The sequence below is a fragment of the Falco biarmicus genome, chromosome 2 (assembly GCF_023638135.1).
Source record: "Falco biarmicus isolate bFalBia1 chromosome 2, bFalBia1.pri, whole genome shotgun sequence".
Taxonomy (NCBI): Eukaryota; Metazoa; Chordata; class Aves; order Falconiformes; family Falconidae; genus Falco; species Falco biarmicus.
In genome coordinates, this window is record NC_079289.1 from 25028083 (window position 1) to 25046080 (window position 17998).

Below are 17998 nucleotides of genomic sequence, written 5' to 3' on the forward strand. Positions count from 1 at the left end.
CTGACTCGTTTCAGATGATCAACTAAAAAAACCCCAACAAACAAAACACAACCCCAACAAGAACCCCACAAAACCCTGACTAACTTCCCTCTTCCTCCCAATACAAAGCCCCAACCAGCTAAGCCTTGTCAAGTCAAAGGCTTTGCTGAGCACCAAAGCTGCTGCAAGGAGGATGGGACCATGCGGCCTGGACCAGGGCAATCAACCATCACACACGCTTCACCTGCCAGCAGGGACCTTTGACTTAACCACACCACCTCAGCCTAGATGTTCGTGACCAAGTCCTTCTGCACAGAGCACGCACTGCCTTTTTTAATGATTTTTTTTTTTTTTTTTTTTAACCCACACACTGACTGGGCGTCTTCTTTCACAGCAAAGTACTCATTGCTTTAATTCTGTGTTCTTTAGAGCTAATATAACCCAGCGCAGCAGAACATCAGACTGCAGCATCACACAAACGGGTTTAACAATGTTTGGTTTCAGACCAGCAGTCAGTGGCTGGCTCACAATCGCACAGGGCAGCGGATCACTTCAGCTGTGCTCACAAGCAGGAGAGGAAGATTGAAACAGCTTTGGGAGTAGCATGGCAGACAGAAAAAGGGGCCAAATTAATAGAAAAAAACAGCTTGTTGGATACAGCAACCAAGTAAAGGTATGGACAATAAGGCAGGATACTCTGCCAGCATATGTCTTTCCTTTCTTGAAGCACACACGCAAGTCAATTTCCAGGTTAATTGCAATTTCTTTCAGGGAAGCAATGCAGCTCTCCAACTTTGTTTCTTTAGCATAACAACACTTTCATCAATAAACCTGAACATTTCTGCGTAGTAGATTAGGGTACCAATCCACTCTGAGACAGCTAGTCAGTATCATAAGCAAAACTCTTGCCTGTGGATTGTTCAGATTTACAATACTAAAAATAAATAACTTATAAAAAATTTTGGCCAACATAGGACTAAGTATTTGGTGAATTTTTTTTTTAATTACTTATCAAATATTTTAGTATTTGATTATGTAAAAGGACCGTACTGCTACCAGATCTTCTTGATGTTATTAATAATCTGTGCTGACAGATCTGTGCAAGATCAGTGCTGTCTGTACTACATGGTTCAAAGAGATTCCCTTCATCTTCCTACACGTTAATCAGCAAATGACCTGCAATTCATTTTTGTCATCAATAATATAAAAATGCACATAATCAAATCAACCTCCATTCAAGATGTTTCGATTCCAGCCCAAACGATCCAATTACTTTAGTTCTGTCATGATCTTCCACTGTGAAAATTAAGAAACCTTCTAAAAAGTCATCTATTTTTGTAACTCTCCCAACACAGCACTTGCCCAGCCCTTTGACTCCTCCTCCAGCCATTGACTTACACTCAGGTCAGGCACAGGACACCGGGTGACACAGACCCCACACGGACTATATACCAGTAAACTTGTGCCATCTGGATGGGAATAATTTAAGCCTTAGGATCTGGATATTTTTTTCTAGCTCAATCTGCTCATGGTGCAAATTATTCTTTTTCCATATACCTCAGTTTACTTGTTTTAAAACTACAGATTAATCCATTTTCCACTTTGGAAAGAACAACTAATGGAAAATGATACAGAAGTTAAACTAGCATTTTACAGCTGGATCCAAAATTCTTTCCTTCTTACGACAATCTGCCTAGAATATCTCTCATAAACGAACCATAGAAACTTTGCAAAGTTACCAAAGGGTTTAAAAATTCACTAGACAAGCACGAACACGGTACCATGGTTTCTAATACTCACTAGCACACTTTGTCATACCAAATGAAAGTATTTATGAAAGATTAACACTTCAGTATATGGAGTCCTATTGTAACCTCCTGCTGCTGATTCTCTACTGAAAAGCAGAACTGCCACTTTTTCATAACTTGGTGAAATACTGTATTATTGCTCATACTGTGCTCCTCATAATTAGACCTTTAATGGAGTCAGCATTGCTCTTCATGCTGAAAAGATGAGGAAAATAGTACCGAGATGATATGACTCACAACAGATCGCCACAGTAATCAAACTGGGAACAAAGTCCAACTATGAGGCATTCTAGACCATTGCTTTCACTTTACCAGGCAGGTTTTAGATTTTGAAGAAAAAAATAATATTCATATGTCTTTAATAACAAAATACTGCCTTCTCTTTTCTGCAGTCAGGCTTAAAAAAACCCCAAAACAACCAAAATCAAAACCACCTGCAATCCTAACCTGAAGAAAAAGAACAAATACATTGGGTGATACTAAATGCACCTTAAAAATTATAACAAACAATGTTCTTTAGATGTTTGGTGAAATACAATACCAGAAAAAACCACACAAGCGTGATTGATTACCTTTTCCTTCATGCAGAATTTAAGATGGTCAGTCACAACCGATGAAACACATCATCCAGACTGTCAGTGCTAGCATGGGTCAGGATGTTCTCCTCTGTCACCCCTTGAAACAGCTCCACTTCTGGAAGTGTTTCCGAAGAGTCTTGATTCTCTTGGTGATTTTTATTTAGATCTTCAAGACTAATAATATAATCTAAAACAACAAACAAATTACAAACTGTAGCCAAAGACACCTGCAATTACCTTACGTAGTCTGTCACTTAAAGTATGTGAGGATAGAGTATTTCTAAAGCAAGCTTTCATTTCATCAGAATACTCTTGATTTTGCCTCCTAAATGGCCTCCAAAATAAACTATATCTTTCAGGTTTGTCTCTGACAGGGAGGGAGGGGGGGGGGTGGAGAGAGAGAGAGAGAGAGAGAGAGAGAGAGCGAGCATGCATGCAAGCACATGCACGTGTGTGTAGTCTTGCTCTTGTGCTTCCTCTCAGCTCTCCAAGAGTGTCCTTTTCTGTGTTTTTAAAATAGAGAAACTCCTCTCCTATTTTACAGCAAATTCTATCAGCTTCCAGGGAGCTACTATTGTCCATTTTTAATCTCATCTTATGGAACTTGTGAAATTATACTACACTAACATGGAAATAATGGAAAAAGACAACCAGCAACCTCATCCCATAACCTCCACACTGCAGGAATTAATGCACGCAGAAGTCCAGAGCTTCCCATGGGCCCTGACATCTCTTGCTGCTCAACTGTGTGACCTATTGTTATGCTGGCAATTTTTAGTGATCATTAAGTTTAATTAAGTTGAAGATGCTCAACCTTCCAGAGAAATAAAGTCTAAAGACTTTATGTTAAACAACCTTCTGATCTGGAATGGGTAAACGTCAGCTAAGTATTGGATTAATCTCATATGGGAAACTTTAAAAGGCAAGGAATTTCAGCACTTGCATCAGGAAATGTGAAGTGATGACTCACAGCAACCATAGTTCTGCCACACTATGTACAAAATCAACGGAGGCACAAATTAATTTATCGCATCCTAGTGCTTTTGCACAAAGGAGAGTGTTACCACTCATTTGTGCTGAAAACCTTTGACACACTTCAGCATTAACTATTTTCTCTTCTGAACAAGAAGTATTAGATACAGGTTTTGATTCACAGAACACACCTACCCAAGGCATTTCCATCCTGTGATAGATTTGCTTTCTGTTTTTCCTAAAACAGATAATAATAGTTCAGATAAAAGAACAGGTGAGAAGAGATTTTATTATTTTGGGAAAGAACAAGGTCTATGCTCTATTTTATAATTATTATTTCCTTGTATTTACAGGATTTTCCTCATTTCCACTACCAGACACTGCTTGTGTTTATTATTATTAAAGTGCTCCTTAAATAAAAACAAACCTTCACAAAGTAACAGCAACAGTGGGGGGGGAAGTAATTTGTAAGTTAACACTTTCTAACTAGACAAGGAGAATTCATTTGTTGTCAGTCACTGAGAATGACTTCTCTGCTGCAACTCTTTGTAGAAGTAGCTATGAACTATACACTATATATACACTACAGGTATAGTGGAGGATGAGATTCGATGGGAGAAAACTTTAAGGAAAACAACTGGATGACGGTAGGTTGTACTTAATGCACATAGGCCAGGTCAGGACACAAGTATCAAGGAAAGGGTTTGGGTTTTATTCTCCTTCAACTACTTCATACACATTTCTGAAGCTGAACTTTCAAAACCTGAACCCTACCATGGCCTCGAGCCGATTCTGGAAATATTCAGAAGAGTGCATAAAAAAATCTGTCTCCTCGTTGTGGGCATGAAAAAACAAAGCAAATTTACTAGCAAAGAACATAATTTTGCTTATGAACTGAAGAATTCCTCTTTATACCTGGAATATTGGAAAGCCTTCCAAAATCCCCTAAAATTCATACCTCCACAGAGGTCTTCCACAGTAAATAGATCATCTTTGAAACTTTCCAGTCAAGAGGAACTATATAATCATCTGGCAACAAGGATTCTGCAGAAGAAAATATTTTTTGCAGTTGAGTGTTCAAGATCTCTCCATAGCCAAAATATATCACTGAATTACAATTTTTGCACACTTTTTATATATATATATGTACTTTTTAAAAAGCAGCTATTTAAGTGAGCCAGCAGCAAAGTCAGAATTTACATTTCTAGAATCTAGGGACAGCGCACAGGAGGGGAGGATGGGGAAGGAGATTTGGGGTTTGTTTCTTTTTTTAGGCAAAGGCTTTTCTACAATACTTTCATTTCCACACATACTCCCCCGAAACTAGGCACGAATGAGAAAACCAGAAAGCTTTCAGCCCACAAATTAAAGAAAATGCAACTTAAGTAACAATCTTTAAATTTTAAAATGTTTAATTATAGGAATCTGTGCAATATCACTAAAGAAATTACTTCCATAATGTTTTAACTCTAACACCCTTTAAGAAGCTGAAGCGATTCTTTGTAGGAAACCAGTCTAAAATACATTCTACACTTGCATGAGAATCATACAGGCTAGTCAGTCAACTAAACCTTCCATTTATAAATAACCAAAGATGTTTATTTACGAAAAAATTCCCCTCCAAAATAATTTCTGCAATTGCCAGTGTTGTAAAATACTACAGCTCAAATATGTACATGAATAAATAGTAGTCTATCAGTACATAACAGGCCACAAAAAAGCGTAAGAATTTTTAAATTGTAGGAAAATTATAGTCAAATGAGAATGTGGCCAGCAGGCATAATTTTGATGGGAAAAAAACCCCACCAAACAAACAGCAATCACAAGCTGTCAGCGCTTCAGGGAGGTATTCAGGTGGCTTTATATTTCTTAAAGGTTATTTCCAAAGGAAACTCATGTAAACACCAAAGAAGTTCACCTGTTACTGAATCAGAGAAAAATGGCATTTGGTTCATTAACTGTTTCTGAACGCCTGCTTTTTCTTTTACCCTGGAAGATCCCAGTTTTCAAGTCATGACCAACTCCTTCTAAGACGATTAAATTTAAGATCACAGATATGAAGACTCACCACGTTTGGAGGAGAAAAACATTTTATATGTAATAGCTGAGGACACCAGCAGTACTTCCCTGCCCTGTTTCAGCTCTTTATGGTAAGTTCTTTGCTGTGTGGTGCCAGACTTAGATAGCGCACTGCAGGTCCTTTGGGGACCAAGCCACGTAATGCTGCCAGTGGTCTGCATCACTGTTCTGACATTGCCATCAACTTTTGTAATAAAAGAAAAGAATCCTGAGGTCAGTTTGGGCAGCTAAACAGACATAAGCTGCTCCTCAGCTGTCATCTTAACCTTTTCATATGAAAATACATGCTTAACCTTAAATTCTACTGAAACAAACAGGTGTAAAGGTCTACGTGATGAAAAACCAGCCTGTGTTTCTTAATCCTATTTGTTGGCCAAATCAAAGTTACTGTTTTGCCACCGATTAAATTTGGACCAAAGAATTTGCAGAACTTTATGCACAGGGAACATGGCTCTTTCAGCAGGTGCATACACAGCACCATGTCCTAGGGTGACTTCCAAACAAATGTCTGTTGTTGCTGCTGCTGGCTGCAGCTCCATTAGGTTACATCAGCCTGCAGTAAATCTGGAAATCAGGGTTGCCACACACAACTCCTTTCAGGACCGACTGCCATACTTCTAACTGCTAACTTGAAAGGATTAAACTGAAAGCACAAAAATATGACAATTGGCCCTCTGGAAGGCAAGTATACAACGCTGCAACACTTTCTAATCATGCATGATTAAAAAGAAGGTATTCACTATCAGAAAATGCATCCCTGTAAGTCTGATAATCAATTTCAAGTTAAATAAGATTTTGGGAAAGATTTTCAACGGTACCTAAGCCACATAAGAGTGTATGAAAACTACTAAATAAAGAAAAAGGAATGCTACTATATTAACCAAGTGGAATATAAAAACAAACATGCAACCTTTGTATAAAAGCATACATTTTATACCATGTTTTCATTCAGTTTTGTAATCAACGCAGTAAAGTCTTACTCAGTAGGATGTATTAAAACATCAACAAGAGCTCTATGCTTTGGATTTAAAGTTAGCTAAGGTTTTGTAACCAAAATGACCGTGGCAAAACCAAATGGCACATTTGACAGACTGAAAAAATGTTTAGGTAATAAATAAAATAATCACCAAAGCAGCAGTGATTCCTTTCAATAGCATTAATATTTGATTAATTGGTACCTGCAATACAAATGAGTATTTAATCATAAGGTTTTTTTTGTTTGGGAGGAGTGTTTTGGGTTTTGCTTGTTTGTGGGTGTGTGTGAGGTTGTGGGTTTTTGGGGGTTTGGGTTGGGTGGGTGGGTGTTTTTTTTTTTTTCTTTTATGTAGGAGTAGTAAGAAGAGTATTACCCAGTGGAAGACCTGGAGAACCAAAGAGCTGCACAAGTTGAAAAGCAAATCCTAACGATAAGGGAAGTCCCAGAAAACTACATCTCATATTCTCATCTTGATTATCTTCAAGTTGTGAGGCCTCTGCTGGCTCAGGGTCATCTGCTTCACGCACGCTTTCACTGCAGCTTGCCAATATACTAGAAACTTCTGGATATTCAGAAAAAACTTTAACAGAAGACACAATATCTGGTTGGCTATTTGTAACCTCTGAAGAACACTGTTCACTCTCGCCCTCTTTTTTATCAACCACCTGTTGTTGCTTAAGAGTTCTAGCTTGCTCCTCCTTCATCCTGGAAACTACAGAAACCCTGCAGGAATATTTTGGTGTAGAAGATTGTTCTGAATGAATGTAAGAAATATCATGTAACAGAGCATCTGTATCCAGGGTGAGTAGGGAATAGGTTGCCTCGGTGCCACTGTAAGGTGCAGAATATTCCTGCAGAGCATGGGCCTGTTCACATTCCTCTCCATGGTTCTTGCTTAGAAAGCTTTTTTGCCCCACTTCCAAAAGACTTTTTTGGGGAACATCATCTTTTATCGAAACTTCCTTCCCTTCCTCTGTACTACCAGCAATCTGTCTTGGTAGATTAAACTTCGGTGCCAAGTTGACAATTCTTCTGTATTTTTTCCTCTTTGATATAATTGGTGCAGCATCAATTCTTGGAACATTTACTTCACTTGAACGCTGCATGAAGGTGGCCCTGGTTTCCACAAGGGAATCAAAGTGCACTTCACCAGCTGGAGTTGCCAACAGACCGTTGCTTATTACATTGCCAGCCTCTTCAGTTACCGTTACATGATGGTTTTCCTTTACCAATCCTTCATTTGACTGAGAGCAGTTTAGCTGTGTTGAACAGTTCGTATGAGTCTGTTTAGGTTTCCTCATTTTTGGGGGTTTTTGTTCACCTACAAATTTATCCTCAGACGAAGAAGAAAGAGAAACTTGGTTATCAAAGCCCAACTGCAATTCTTCAGTAAGTAAATTAACTGAAAAAAAACCCCAGGCATTAGAGCTATTCTCTTCTGCTTTTAATGCACCTTTGTCCCCTGTGTTATTATCAGGCATGTTATCACGTACGTTTGAATTGCAAGGCTGAGAGATTTCTTTTTCTTCACCATTTAAACTTAACAGTTTAGCTTCCATGTCAGGTTCCAACGTACTCTGATAGGATCCAAATTTGTTTTCTGTGCTTAACAGTGGCGCGTTACAATCCTCAGAGATGCCTTCTGTTTCCTGGATGGAATTTTTATCACTGCTTATTTTTAGGAAACTGCTTCTGCAAAGATTTTCTTTGTGCCTTGGATTTGTTTCCTCATCATCTAATGCATATTTGGTTAGGTTTTCAGTAGGAGAAGGGTTTATATCTATTAGAAGTGAACTGTCACTTTCTACAGGCAGTTCATTTCTCAATGCACTGTTCAACATTGTTGAGACCTCAGACACAGTGATGGGAAACCTTTCTCTTGAACCCACTGCAGCTTGTTTTAGGCTATCATCACCACCGTCAGGCTGCTCTTCACAAACTGTTACTGGATCCTCTGGACCTTTTCTGAATGTGCACAATGATTTGCTGTTTTCTTCTGAATCATCCTCTGCACTTTCTGGTATGTCCTGGTCATCTGGAACTGGGGGATGAGCTGCTCCCTCTAACATTTTCTTCATACTTTCTGTGTGATTACCTTTCACTTTTTTGTTTCTTTTTCGCTTTTTCTTCTGCTTTGCTTTTGTCAACAGGTGCTCAGAATTCTTAAAAATCGTCTCCCTATGTGAAAAAAAATAGTTAAATGTAAAAGTATTTCAGTAACAATGTATTTGTGGCATTCAATTTGAAGAATAGGTACTTCATGTTAATATGATGATCAAATACAGATCACCTGCTTTTTAAAATAGATAAAATCTCAAATAAAACCTTCTATCGATTAAACAAATTTACACCTTGCAATTCAGAACAATCTTGAACACTTTAAACCAATTTAAATAAATATAGTTGTCATCTCATTAACATAGTTTTACAAAATGTATCACAAATCAATGCAAGACCAAACAACATGTTTCTGGATGTCTCTCTAAATGATGTTTCAGTAATAGATACTAAAGAGCTACTGCTATTCTGAAATTTCATTAAATGTCATGCTGAGCAGGAAGGTACTAAGTGGAGGATGCAGTAAGAAAATTTCATCCATAAAGATTAAATGGAATATACTTAAATAATCTGGACTCAAATTCAAAACATACTAACCAAAAATCTGAATAATGTAAAGATACAGTGACTACAGCAACTCTTGATATTTACTGGTCAGTATATTAGCATGGATGGGTACGTATTTGGAAAAAATATTTCATATTTTATCAGCAACAAAATAATACATCACAGAAAAAATAACACAGTTGTAGGCAGTTATTTACAACTAATTCTGTAGCTCTTTTCAGAATGTCTGATTTTTTTTGGTCTGCACTTCTCATTGAATTTAACAGGTATCAGCCCTAACAGTGACTTCTCTGAAATCTTGATGTCAGCCTGTCAGCCAGCCAACCCTGAAATGAACATATGTAAGAAAATCCTTGTCCAGAAACGTAACTTTTCCCTACGCACCTCTTCAGAGAGAGATGAGATTTTCAAAGCTAAGTTTGACTGACAAATCTTTGTATCAAAGATCTGCGCCTTTCTGTAATTCTTCACTTTTCTGTAACCCTTTGTTCAAGATGGTACTTCACACAACATACTAAAGGAAACAAATCAGCAGCTAGAAGAACTATAGAGTAAAATCAGTTAGTTTCTGGGCATTTATATGTAACATAAGCTGGTTTTAAGTGTTGTATTCTGAAATTTTTAAGAGAGAAAAAAAATTACAAGAAGGGGTGACTGTGTGTGCAGAGGGAAAGCCAGTCACTGGGACCTAAAGGTCGCCTACAGAAACCTATCCTTCCCCTTTAATCATTTTGAACTCTGCAAAGCAAACCCTCCTAATCCTCTGTGAAGCACATCAGCAGCCTTCTCGGCCTCAGCGTAGCCACAAAGTCACTTGACTGGAACCGGATTCCAAAGTCTCGATGCCTTGATATCGCTGCAACAAGCACTACAGATCCCTGAAAAGATCTTGGTGGAAAGCACACAAATTTTATTGCCCTATAACGGCATCCAGATAAGACATCCTACTAAGAAACTGGATCTCCTTCAACTGTTGGCATTTACGTCCACATGGTGCTTTCCTCTGAGTAATGAAAACTGACCTCTCTTTTTCCAAACCAGCCTATTTTCAATACAGTGCCCTACGATGTAAGTGCAGTTCTCTATACTGCAGATGCTTGAAGTTAGCAAAGACAAATTCCATGCCGAATTCTGATCACAACACATTCCTTACTCAGCAACATGCCTTTCTCCCCCAAAAAGAGACATGGGATACCAAAGGTTTAGGATTTAATAGATCTTATTTTTCTATTGAATTAAGTGATATCAAAGTGAAGCATCTGCAACAGCAGTTGGAGAGATTACTTACATATAACCCAGATTTGCAGAAATGATACACTGATTACAGATTATGTCTTAAATCCTGAGATTAACTTTCTTGTTCGGTGATGAAAATTCATGACTTGAAAGTGGTTTTGGAAATTATCTGAAGTTTCAGAAGCATAAAACCCCTTACCAGTTAAATAGAAAATAACGGCCCATTTTTAATTGTTTTTAATGGAGTGGGGAATAAAACATCAGACTCGTGCAACAATTCCAAGAAGAACTTAGTATTGTACCTAAAGGCCCTTGTGCTGCCATAATAACTCTGCAGAAATGACAGTCAAATTGGAATGTCAACACCAGCACAGACAACTAATGAACTTCTCCAGTCTTGGTATTACTGTAGTTACACTCTTGCTTACCACTCATGTCTCCCCAGTGGGAATTTGTGCTGCTGCTGATGGAAATGAACATCTCCCATACCGATTCAAGCATGTTTCAGGTGTCTAACTCCTGGCACATCTGTCAACACTTTCAGGACAATGTTGATAGAAACTTTCTTAGGATAGGATGCCACACCAAAAAGTACTGTGGAACTCAGCAGATATAAGCGGGGGGTGGGGGGTGAGGAAAACTCAGAGGTCATCACATTTATTTCCTCCCCCCATCATTAATCCTGAATAAGGAAGGACAACCACACTGGACAGGATTCACTTTAGAATGTGAGAACAGGAGAAATGCATCCACCAAATAATGGAAGAACCACCACCTGGATGAGCAAGAGAAGCTAACAGCTATTATTGCACGTCAAAATAATAATGAATACAAATGTTGGTCCAGGTTGATGATATAGCATACCTGGATATGACCTTCCATAGTGACACTCAATAGTTCATAATAAGTACAACAACCATGTCGTATCTATGCTTTGGAAACATGGAGGTTTTCTAGCAGTTCAGCAAAATCAGTTCTCTAAAGGTTTGGAGCTTCTAAAAAAAGGACTAAAGCAAAAAGGAAACTGGTGAACTACTAAATGCAGAATAACAGAATTTCTTACTCTTCACTTTTCCAGGCAACTTCTGTTTTCCGACTGATTCTAAGAAAATACTATCCCAAAGAAACACTCTAATGCACTCTGATGGCATACCTAAACACTTCCTGCTTGGGGTATACCCAGTACCATGTTAAGGTTTTTGCATTTAATGAAACAAATCGTTTACTAGTTTTGACTAGTTTTATCTTAGTTCCTCCTCTTTTAATCCACCTACATGCCTTTTGAGGAGTTTTCCTTATTGTAAAACCATATGGCACACAAACATTGAGAAAATTCGAGAACCAGCATGGAGATAGACTTGTCTTCTTTACAGGGGCATTTGCTAGCAAGTTGTTTTTAAACACATACAACACATGCAAAAGGTAAAACCAAAAAGGTGCTGTTTTGGACAATATTTAAATTTTACTACATAGTATGCATTTTTAAAAAAATGGTTAGTAATAAACAGACCAGAAAAAAATGTAATAGTATTTGTTGAAATAGGAATTCCCTTTCTGTAACACCACTTTGAAATTTCTCAGCCTACCGTTTAGACAATATTAAAAGCTTTTTGCCATATCTCTGTTACATGTAGACTGAAAGGTTGTAACCTACTGCTCAAAACAGCACTGCCCAGCTTGACTGAGAGACAGTGCTCAGATGACACACTTTTCTGGATAAACAAATGCATTTTCATGATCACTGAGGCAGAACATACAAAGCAAATAATCTAAAGTTAGTCACATTTTTCTGGAAAATGGCAAAACTAGAAAAGAGTTAGTTATTTGCAGTTGTACAAACTTCAGCTCTAGCATACATCTCAGCTGATGTCTGCTTGACATCAAAAAACGCCTGCAGTCATTGGTGTAATGAAATACAGAATAGAATCATAGAATCATTTAGGTCGGAAAAGACCTTCCAGGTCATCAAGTCCAACCGTTAACCCAGCACTGCCAAGACCACCACTGAACCATGTCCCCAAGCACCACAACTAAAGTCTTTTAAATACCTCCAGGGGTGGTGACTCAACCACTTCCTTGGGCAGCCTGTTCCAGTGCTTGACAACCCTTTTGGTGAAGAAATTTTTCCTAATACACCAGCAATATAGAGGAAGTGATAAATTTATAAAGCAATTCTATATGACATTTAGCAATGAGGTACATACCTTTTCTGAAACTTATGTTATCATTAATCTCCAAAGTATCTGCAGTAGGTTTTCAACATCAAAATTCTACAAGAGCTGCTTACATAAAATGATATTTACTGGGATACACCTCACCTTCTTCACCTGGTAAGTCCCAGTGCACTGTTGAATTCCTTCTGACTTGACTTTACTTCAGCAACAAACAGAAACAAAGTTGCAATTTTGGAATCTCAGAAAAAGTCATGGTACCAGCCTTTTTGTCACCTATCTTGCCTGTAATACCGAATTGAGTGGTAAAGATCCAGTTCCTCAAAACCAAATCAGATATTGGTATTAAGTGACCAAGGAACTGGAAAAAATACATGCAAAATAACTTGTCAGCATTATTAGGCTTCCTGAAAGGTGAATCCCATCAGAAAGCTGAGTATCCAACTTTGTGATTTATTGCAGCTGAAGAAACAGCTTTTGTCAGCCTTTCTTCCTTCGTTCCAGGTGTCACTTCCACTGCCTGTCTTTTGCTGGCTCTACCACCCTCCTTGTGGTGGAGTTACCTGCCTAAGCCAGCATCAAAAGGAAGTGAGTATGTCCTTTGTTGTTGGGCTGATTTAACTTACCAAAGCAAGAAGTAAAACGAGTGTATAGCTAAGACAAAGGGAAGTGGCTCGTGGGAGCAACGTGACTACTTTCAGCAGCAACATGTCAGGTTGACTCACAGTCCATCTTAAGGAAATTCACCATAACTGATTCATAAGAAATGTTTACACATTTCTCCCCACCCCAAACCAGTAAGATCCTACTAATTGGATTTAATCTGAAGTGACCAGTATTTATTATTCTTTTGTCTCTCAACAGCATTGCCAGTGGTGGTGAGATTTAAATACTCGTCTTCATAAAATATGCTAACTTAGCACAATGCTTAAAGAACTACTCCAATCTTTACCACTTCTACAGGACTGATGTACACATAGTTCTGTGCAATGATCAGCCAGACTGCTGTCCTGTTATAGACCAGATACAAGAGACCTTGATCTAGAGAGCACACAGAGAATACCGTATAATTGGTTTGATCTAAGCATGCCTTTAGAAGGTGTTCATTTAATCAAATACATGGAAAGTGCAACCACTTTTCAAAGTGAAAAACCAAACAACAAATAAAAAAACCAAACAACCAATACACAAAAAAATCTAAGTTCCTGAGGTGCTAGTAAGAGCAATTCAGTTTCAAATGACAGTCCATTCACTCCACAAGAAGCTTCAGGTGGGGTGATCTGACTGATTTTTGTCCTGCTTGGTTCATTTAAGTCATAAATGTCTTATGACAGAAAAAGACAACTGAATATACTGATTGATATATATGTACATACAAACTGAATATACTTGTGCCTAGTATCAAACATTTACATCCTGAACCAGTGAAAGAACTCAAAAGCCACTTTCAACTCATTTTAGATGGCACAAATATCTCACCTGACACAATTCAAAATTCTAACCAGAAAATAAATAAAAAAAAAATCAGCAAGAAGTAACTGATGGATGCTAACAGACAGAGGAGAGACACCATTTTTTGTTTGACTGGGATTCTCTGCTCTGTGAAGTATGGTTCAATGTTAAAAAGCAGGTGAAGAAGAAGAAGAAAAAAAGACAAACTGAAATGCTACAAGTGATCTGAATCCATCTTAAGGGGATGTACTTAAAATACAGAGAAGAAACCTCAGCTTTACCATCAGCCTTCTTACCTATGAAGGCTCATAGAATTGATTTTCATTTAAGTTCTCTCTGTCAACATTTAGTCTTTTGAAGAGAACATGATGGACACAGATGCCAATGTTATGTACTGGAAGTATGGTATGAAACATCTTGTCAAATTTGATGGCATCAGTTCTATTACTTGGATGATACCAGCTCAAGCATGAAAACAACCTGACTGAAATTAATCCAGGATAGACAAGAAATACATTGCTTTGAAAAGTAATTTGGAGAAATAGGAATTACGGTCAAATTTGCACTAGTTAGTAAAGTTTGGTGTAACCAGCTGTGCAGCAGTGCTCCTTTCTATTGATGTAAAGACATTTCTATATGAGACTTCAAGGCACACTTTCAAAAATCTGTAACAGAAAAATCTCACCTTCCCAGACAATGATCAGTCTCAGTTTTTCATTAACTTCCAGACAAACTACGGCACTACTGCATCTGTGGCTATGAAGCAATTAGACCTCACTAAATCCTAAGCATCCCCCTCTCAGCGACACCAGAGCACACTGCATCATACAAAGCTGATGGTCCAGGTTGAACACCACGAAGCACACTGGTGAAGACTGCGACTGACCACACAAACAACATTATCCACTGCAAACAAAGCCCATTTGCCTAACGGCCAACTCACATCTACTGAAAAAACATACAAAAGGTAGAAATTACCTTACAAACCTCAACCTTTTTCTTTCCAAATGAAAAACTGAGTTGCTGTTACACATAGAACATAATCCACAATGTGTCTATAAACTAACCAGTTCAAACACAAGACAGCATCATATCTGAGTGGATCCTTGATTTTAGGAGAAATAAAATCTCTGTTCAAAACCTCAATTCTGTGAGCCATCTCAGAATCCATTTTTCAGTTCCCCTCCCTTACAATCTACTGCTTTCCAGGCATGTGCTTATGGAATTCCACTCAAGAAGTTCTATCCAGGAAAAGACAATTTACTGAGGATCTCATGAAGTTGTGAAATAAATCATGTCCTAAAACATGGTCCACAAATAAAGCAGACTTTCCAGATCCTAATTCCTAAAAAATACCCTCATTGTATATTTTGGCCACTATGGAGTCTAACTAAATAAATCACTACTTTAACCAGAAAATAAGAACTACATATTGTGATATCTCATCCTAGTATTTGAACACATAGATGACAGCCATTCAAAACAGAATATATGGATAAGTAGTACATGAAAAAGATTTTAAAAGTCAAAATTAGATTTACAGGGTGAAGTGTTGGCCTTTCTTACCAAGGCACATTCACACCCAAAACAAATGTAAAATGAAGTTTGAGATAAGGCACAATCAAAATCAACTTGAGAAAAACACGGGTAGGAGTGCAAGGAAGCAACAGAGGTACAAGAGCAGAGTGCAATATTTAGAGGTATGTGATAAGATACGTTCTGTTAGGAACTTTCAATGAAAGATGACACATTTTAGCTGTGTTTAAAATAGCTTCAATCAACAAAACTGGAGAAAAGACATGTAATTAAATATCCACCAGAGCACAGATCATAATTCTGGGAACAAAAGTGTGAGTTTCAAAACCACAGAAAAATATACTGTATGACAGAAAATACTACATTCAGCAGAACAACAAAAAAAAAAAAAATCAAAAGGAAAGCCTGGGGGGAAGGGGAATATATATACTCAGTTTTTAAAATAGCACCAGTTTGAACTGAGGTGTTAAAAAAATAGAGAACAAGGTGTAGCTCTCCACACAAGTTTATAGTTCAGGGAAGAAAAGGGGAGGGGGATATGGATCCAGAGTTAGGAAAACAACTGTAGTAACTGAACACACATGACTCAGACAGATCAGACAGATGAGAAAGATGAGTCCAAGAATAAGGGAGGGGAAAAAGTTGCAAGAGGAAAACAGTAAAGAAAACAAATCAGTAAATATTAAGTAACCAGACTCTAACCTAGGTTATAGCAACATTAAAATTCAAATACTTGCAACTGCAGACAATGTTGCTAATCAGAACATCTGCTCTGGGTATTGCAGTCATTCTATGCATCAAAAATGCTACATGAAATATTGAGAGCTACACAGCATTCAATTATAATGGGCATTCTCTGGAAGGTATTAAACCTTTTCAATAGATTTCAGTACTTTGTCATACAGGCATCCAACTTTTACTTACTATTTCTGCATACTACTTATTGCCATTAGTTCATTTCCCTTTTAAACATCTTTCACCAAAAGGACTAGAGATACACAAAAGACACTACGCTTACCCCTTAAAGTTGATTAGTTTTTATGAAACAGCCTTGTATTGTTCATAAAATCATAGAATCATTTATGTTGGAAAAGACCTTTGAGATCATCAAGTCCAACTGCTAACCCAGGACTGCCAAGTCCATCACTAAGCCGTGTCCCTAAGCACCACATCTATGTGCTTTTTAAACACCTCCAGGGATGGTGGTTCCACCACTTCCCCGGGCAGCCTGTTCCAATACTTGACCACACTTTCTGTGAAGAAATTTCCTAGAGTGTTGTGGATGAACAGATGCAGAAAACTGTCTTTCAATCTTCCAATGTGGAAGTGTCAATAGAAGTCTGATTTTGGACAGAAAAAAAAAATACTTTAGATAAACACTAATATATGCCAGTATTTTCCAAGTCTGGAAAGACAATACAATTAACAAGAGACGCTGTCATGGACACTGCCTGGGGGAGAAAAAAGGTGATCAGCTACAGGTGGTGTCAGGAACTTGTGAGCAACTCTGCCAATACAGCTATGAAACAAAATAACTGGAATAAATGGCACAGCCAGTTTTGCTGCTACAGTTAAAGCCAGAAACTTAGTGCCCAGCTGAGATAAACAGGAGAATGATGGACTGCTGTATTAATGCAAGCCTGCACCTGACACCCTGAAACCAGGCAACAATTGTGTTAGTGACTTAAAGTCTTTTCTGATAGGTAAAAGCCAACTCTTCTGATATTCTGGACACGAGTCTCACTATATTTATTAGAATATAGTAATTTATGTCAGAAAGGACCTCTGGAGACCACATGGTCCAACCTCTGCTCAAAGCAATACCAACTGAGATCTCGTTGCCCAGTGCCTTGCGCACAGACAAGTTTTGAATACTCCAAGGATAGAGATTACACAACCTAATATCCAATTGGAATCTCCCATGTTGCAATCTCTACCCATGGCTCCACCTTCATGCTCTCCCATTTGGGAGGGGAAGACAGCATTAAGCTGTCTTAGCCATAGCCTTCTCTTCTTAAGGCTGAATGATCCATTTCTCCCAGCTTCTCCTTGTATGTCGGGTGCTCCAGGCCCTGACCACCCTCTGCTCAACTCACTCCGGTATGTCACATCTTACGTGCTCCAGTGAGCTCAAAGCTACCACAACTAACTAGGCAAAAGGCAAACTCATTTAACCTCTTTACAGCTCAATTCCCTACGAAGCAGTGGAAAGCTAAATCATAGTTAGCTATCTTTACTCACAATAAAACCTGTCCTCAAGATCTAGGACCAAAACGGGAAGCATTAGGGACATAATCTAGGTGTTCATTGTTTGAAGCAAGAACTCAGTCTGGATTGCTGGAACAAAAAAGAAAAGAATGAAACGCAACGCTCTAACCGTGCCTTCTACATACACAGAATACACAGAACTCCATTCATACTCCTAAATATAATGCAATTTTGCTGCACAGCCATAAGCACAGTCTTCCAACTGCAGTTTTCATACAGTGAAAATAGTTCAGCAATTTTATCATTGAATATTTAGCACATGTACCAAACCACTGCAAAGAGCTGCAAATGAAGCTCAATTATGTATACCTGCCTTGC

At 38.2% G+C, this 17998-nt stretch overlaps 1 protein-coding gene across 3 annotated transcripts in view; it reads right to left on the bottom strand.

Moving 5' to 3' along the window:
- The window catches only part of N4BP2L1 (NEDD4 binding protein 2 like 1), a 37387-nt gene extending 23792 nt beyond the window's left edge, over positions 1 to 13595 (bottom strand). For 2 of the 3 annotated variants that reach the window (XM_056328697.1, XM_056328699.1), the window contains exons 1-4: positions 6766 to 13595; positions 4296 to 4381; positions 3533 to 3575; positions 2360 to 2552 (exon numbers count right to left, since the gene is read on the bottom strand). In XM_056328697.1, coding sequence (XP_056184672.1) covers positions 2392 to 2552; positions 3533 to 3575; positions 4296 to 4381; positions 6766 to 8470 — 1995 coding nt within the window. In that variant the 5' untranslated portion in view covers positions 8471 to 13595 and the 3' untranslated portion in view covers positions 2360 to 2391. Of the gene's footprint in view, positions 1 to 2359; positions 2553 to 3532; positions 3576 to 4295; positions 4382 to 6765 lie in introns of those variants that run through there. The other variant, XM_056328700.1, reaches the window with a different exon arrangement.
- Positions 13596 to 17998: the final 4403 nt, after the last annotated feature.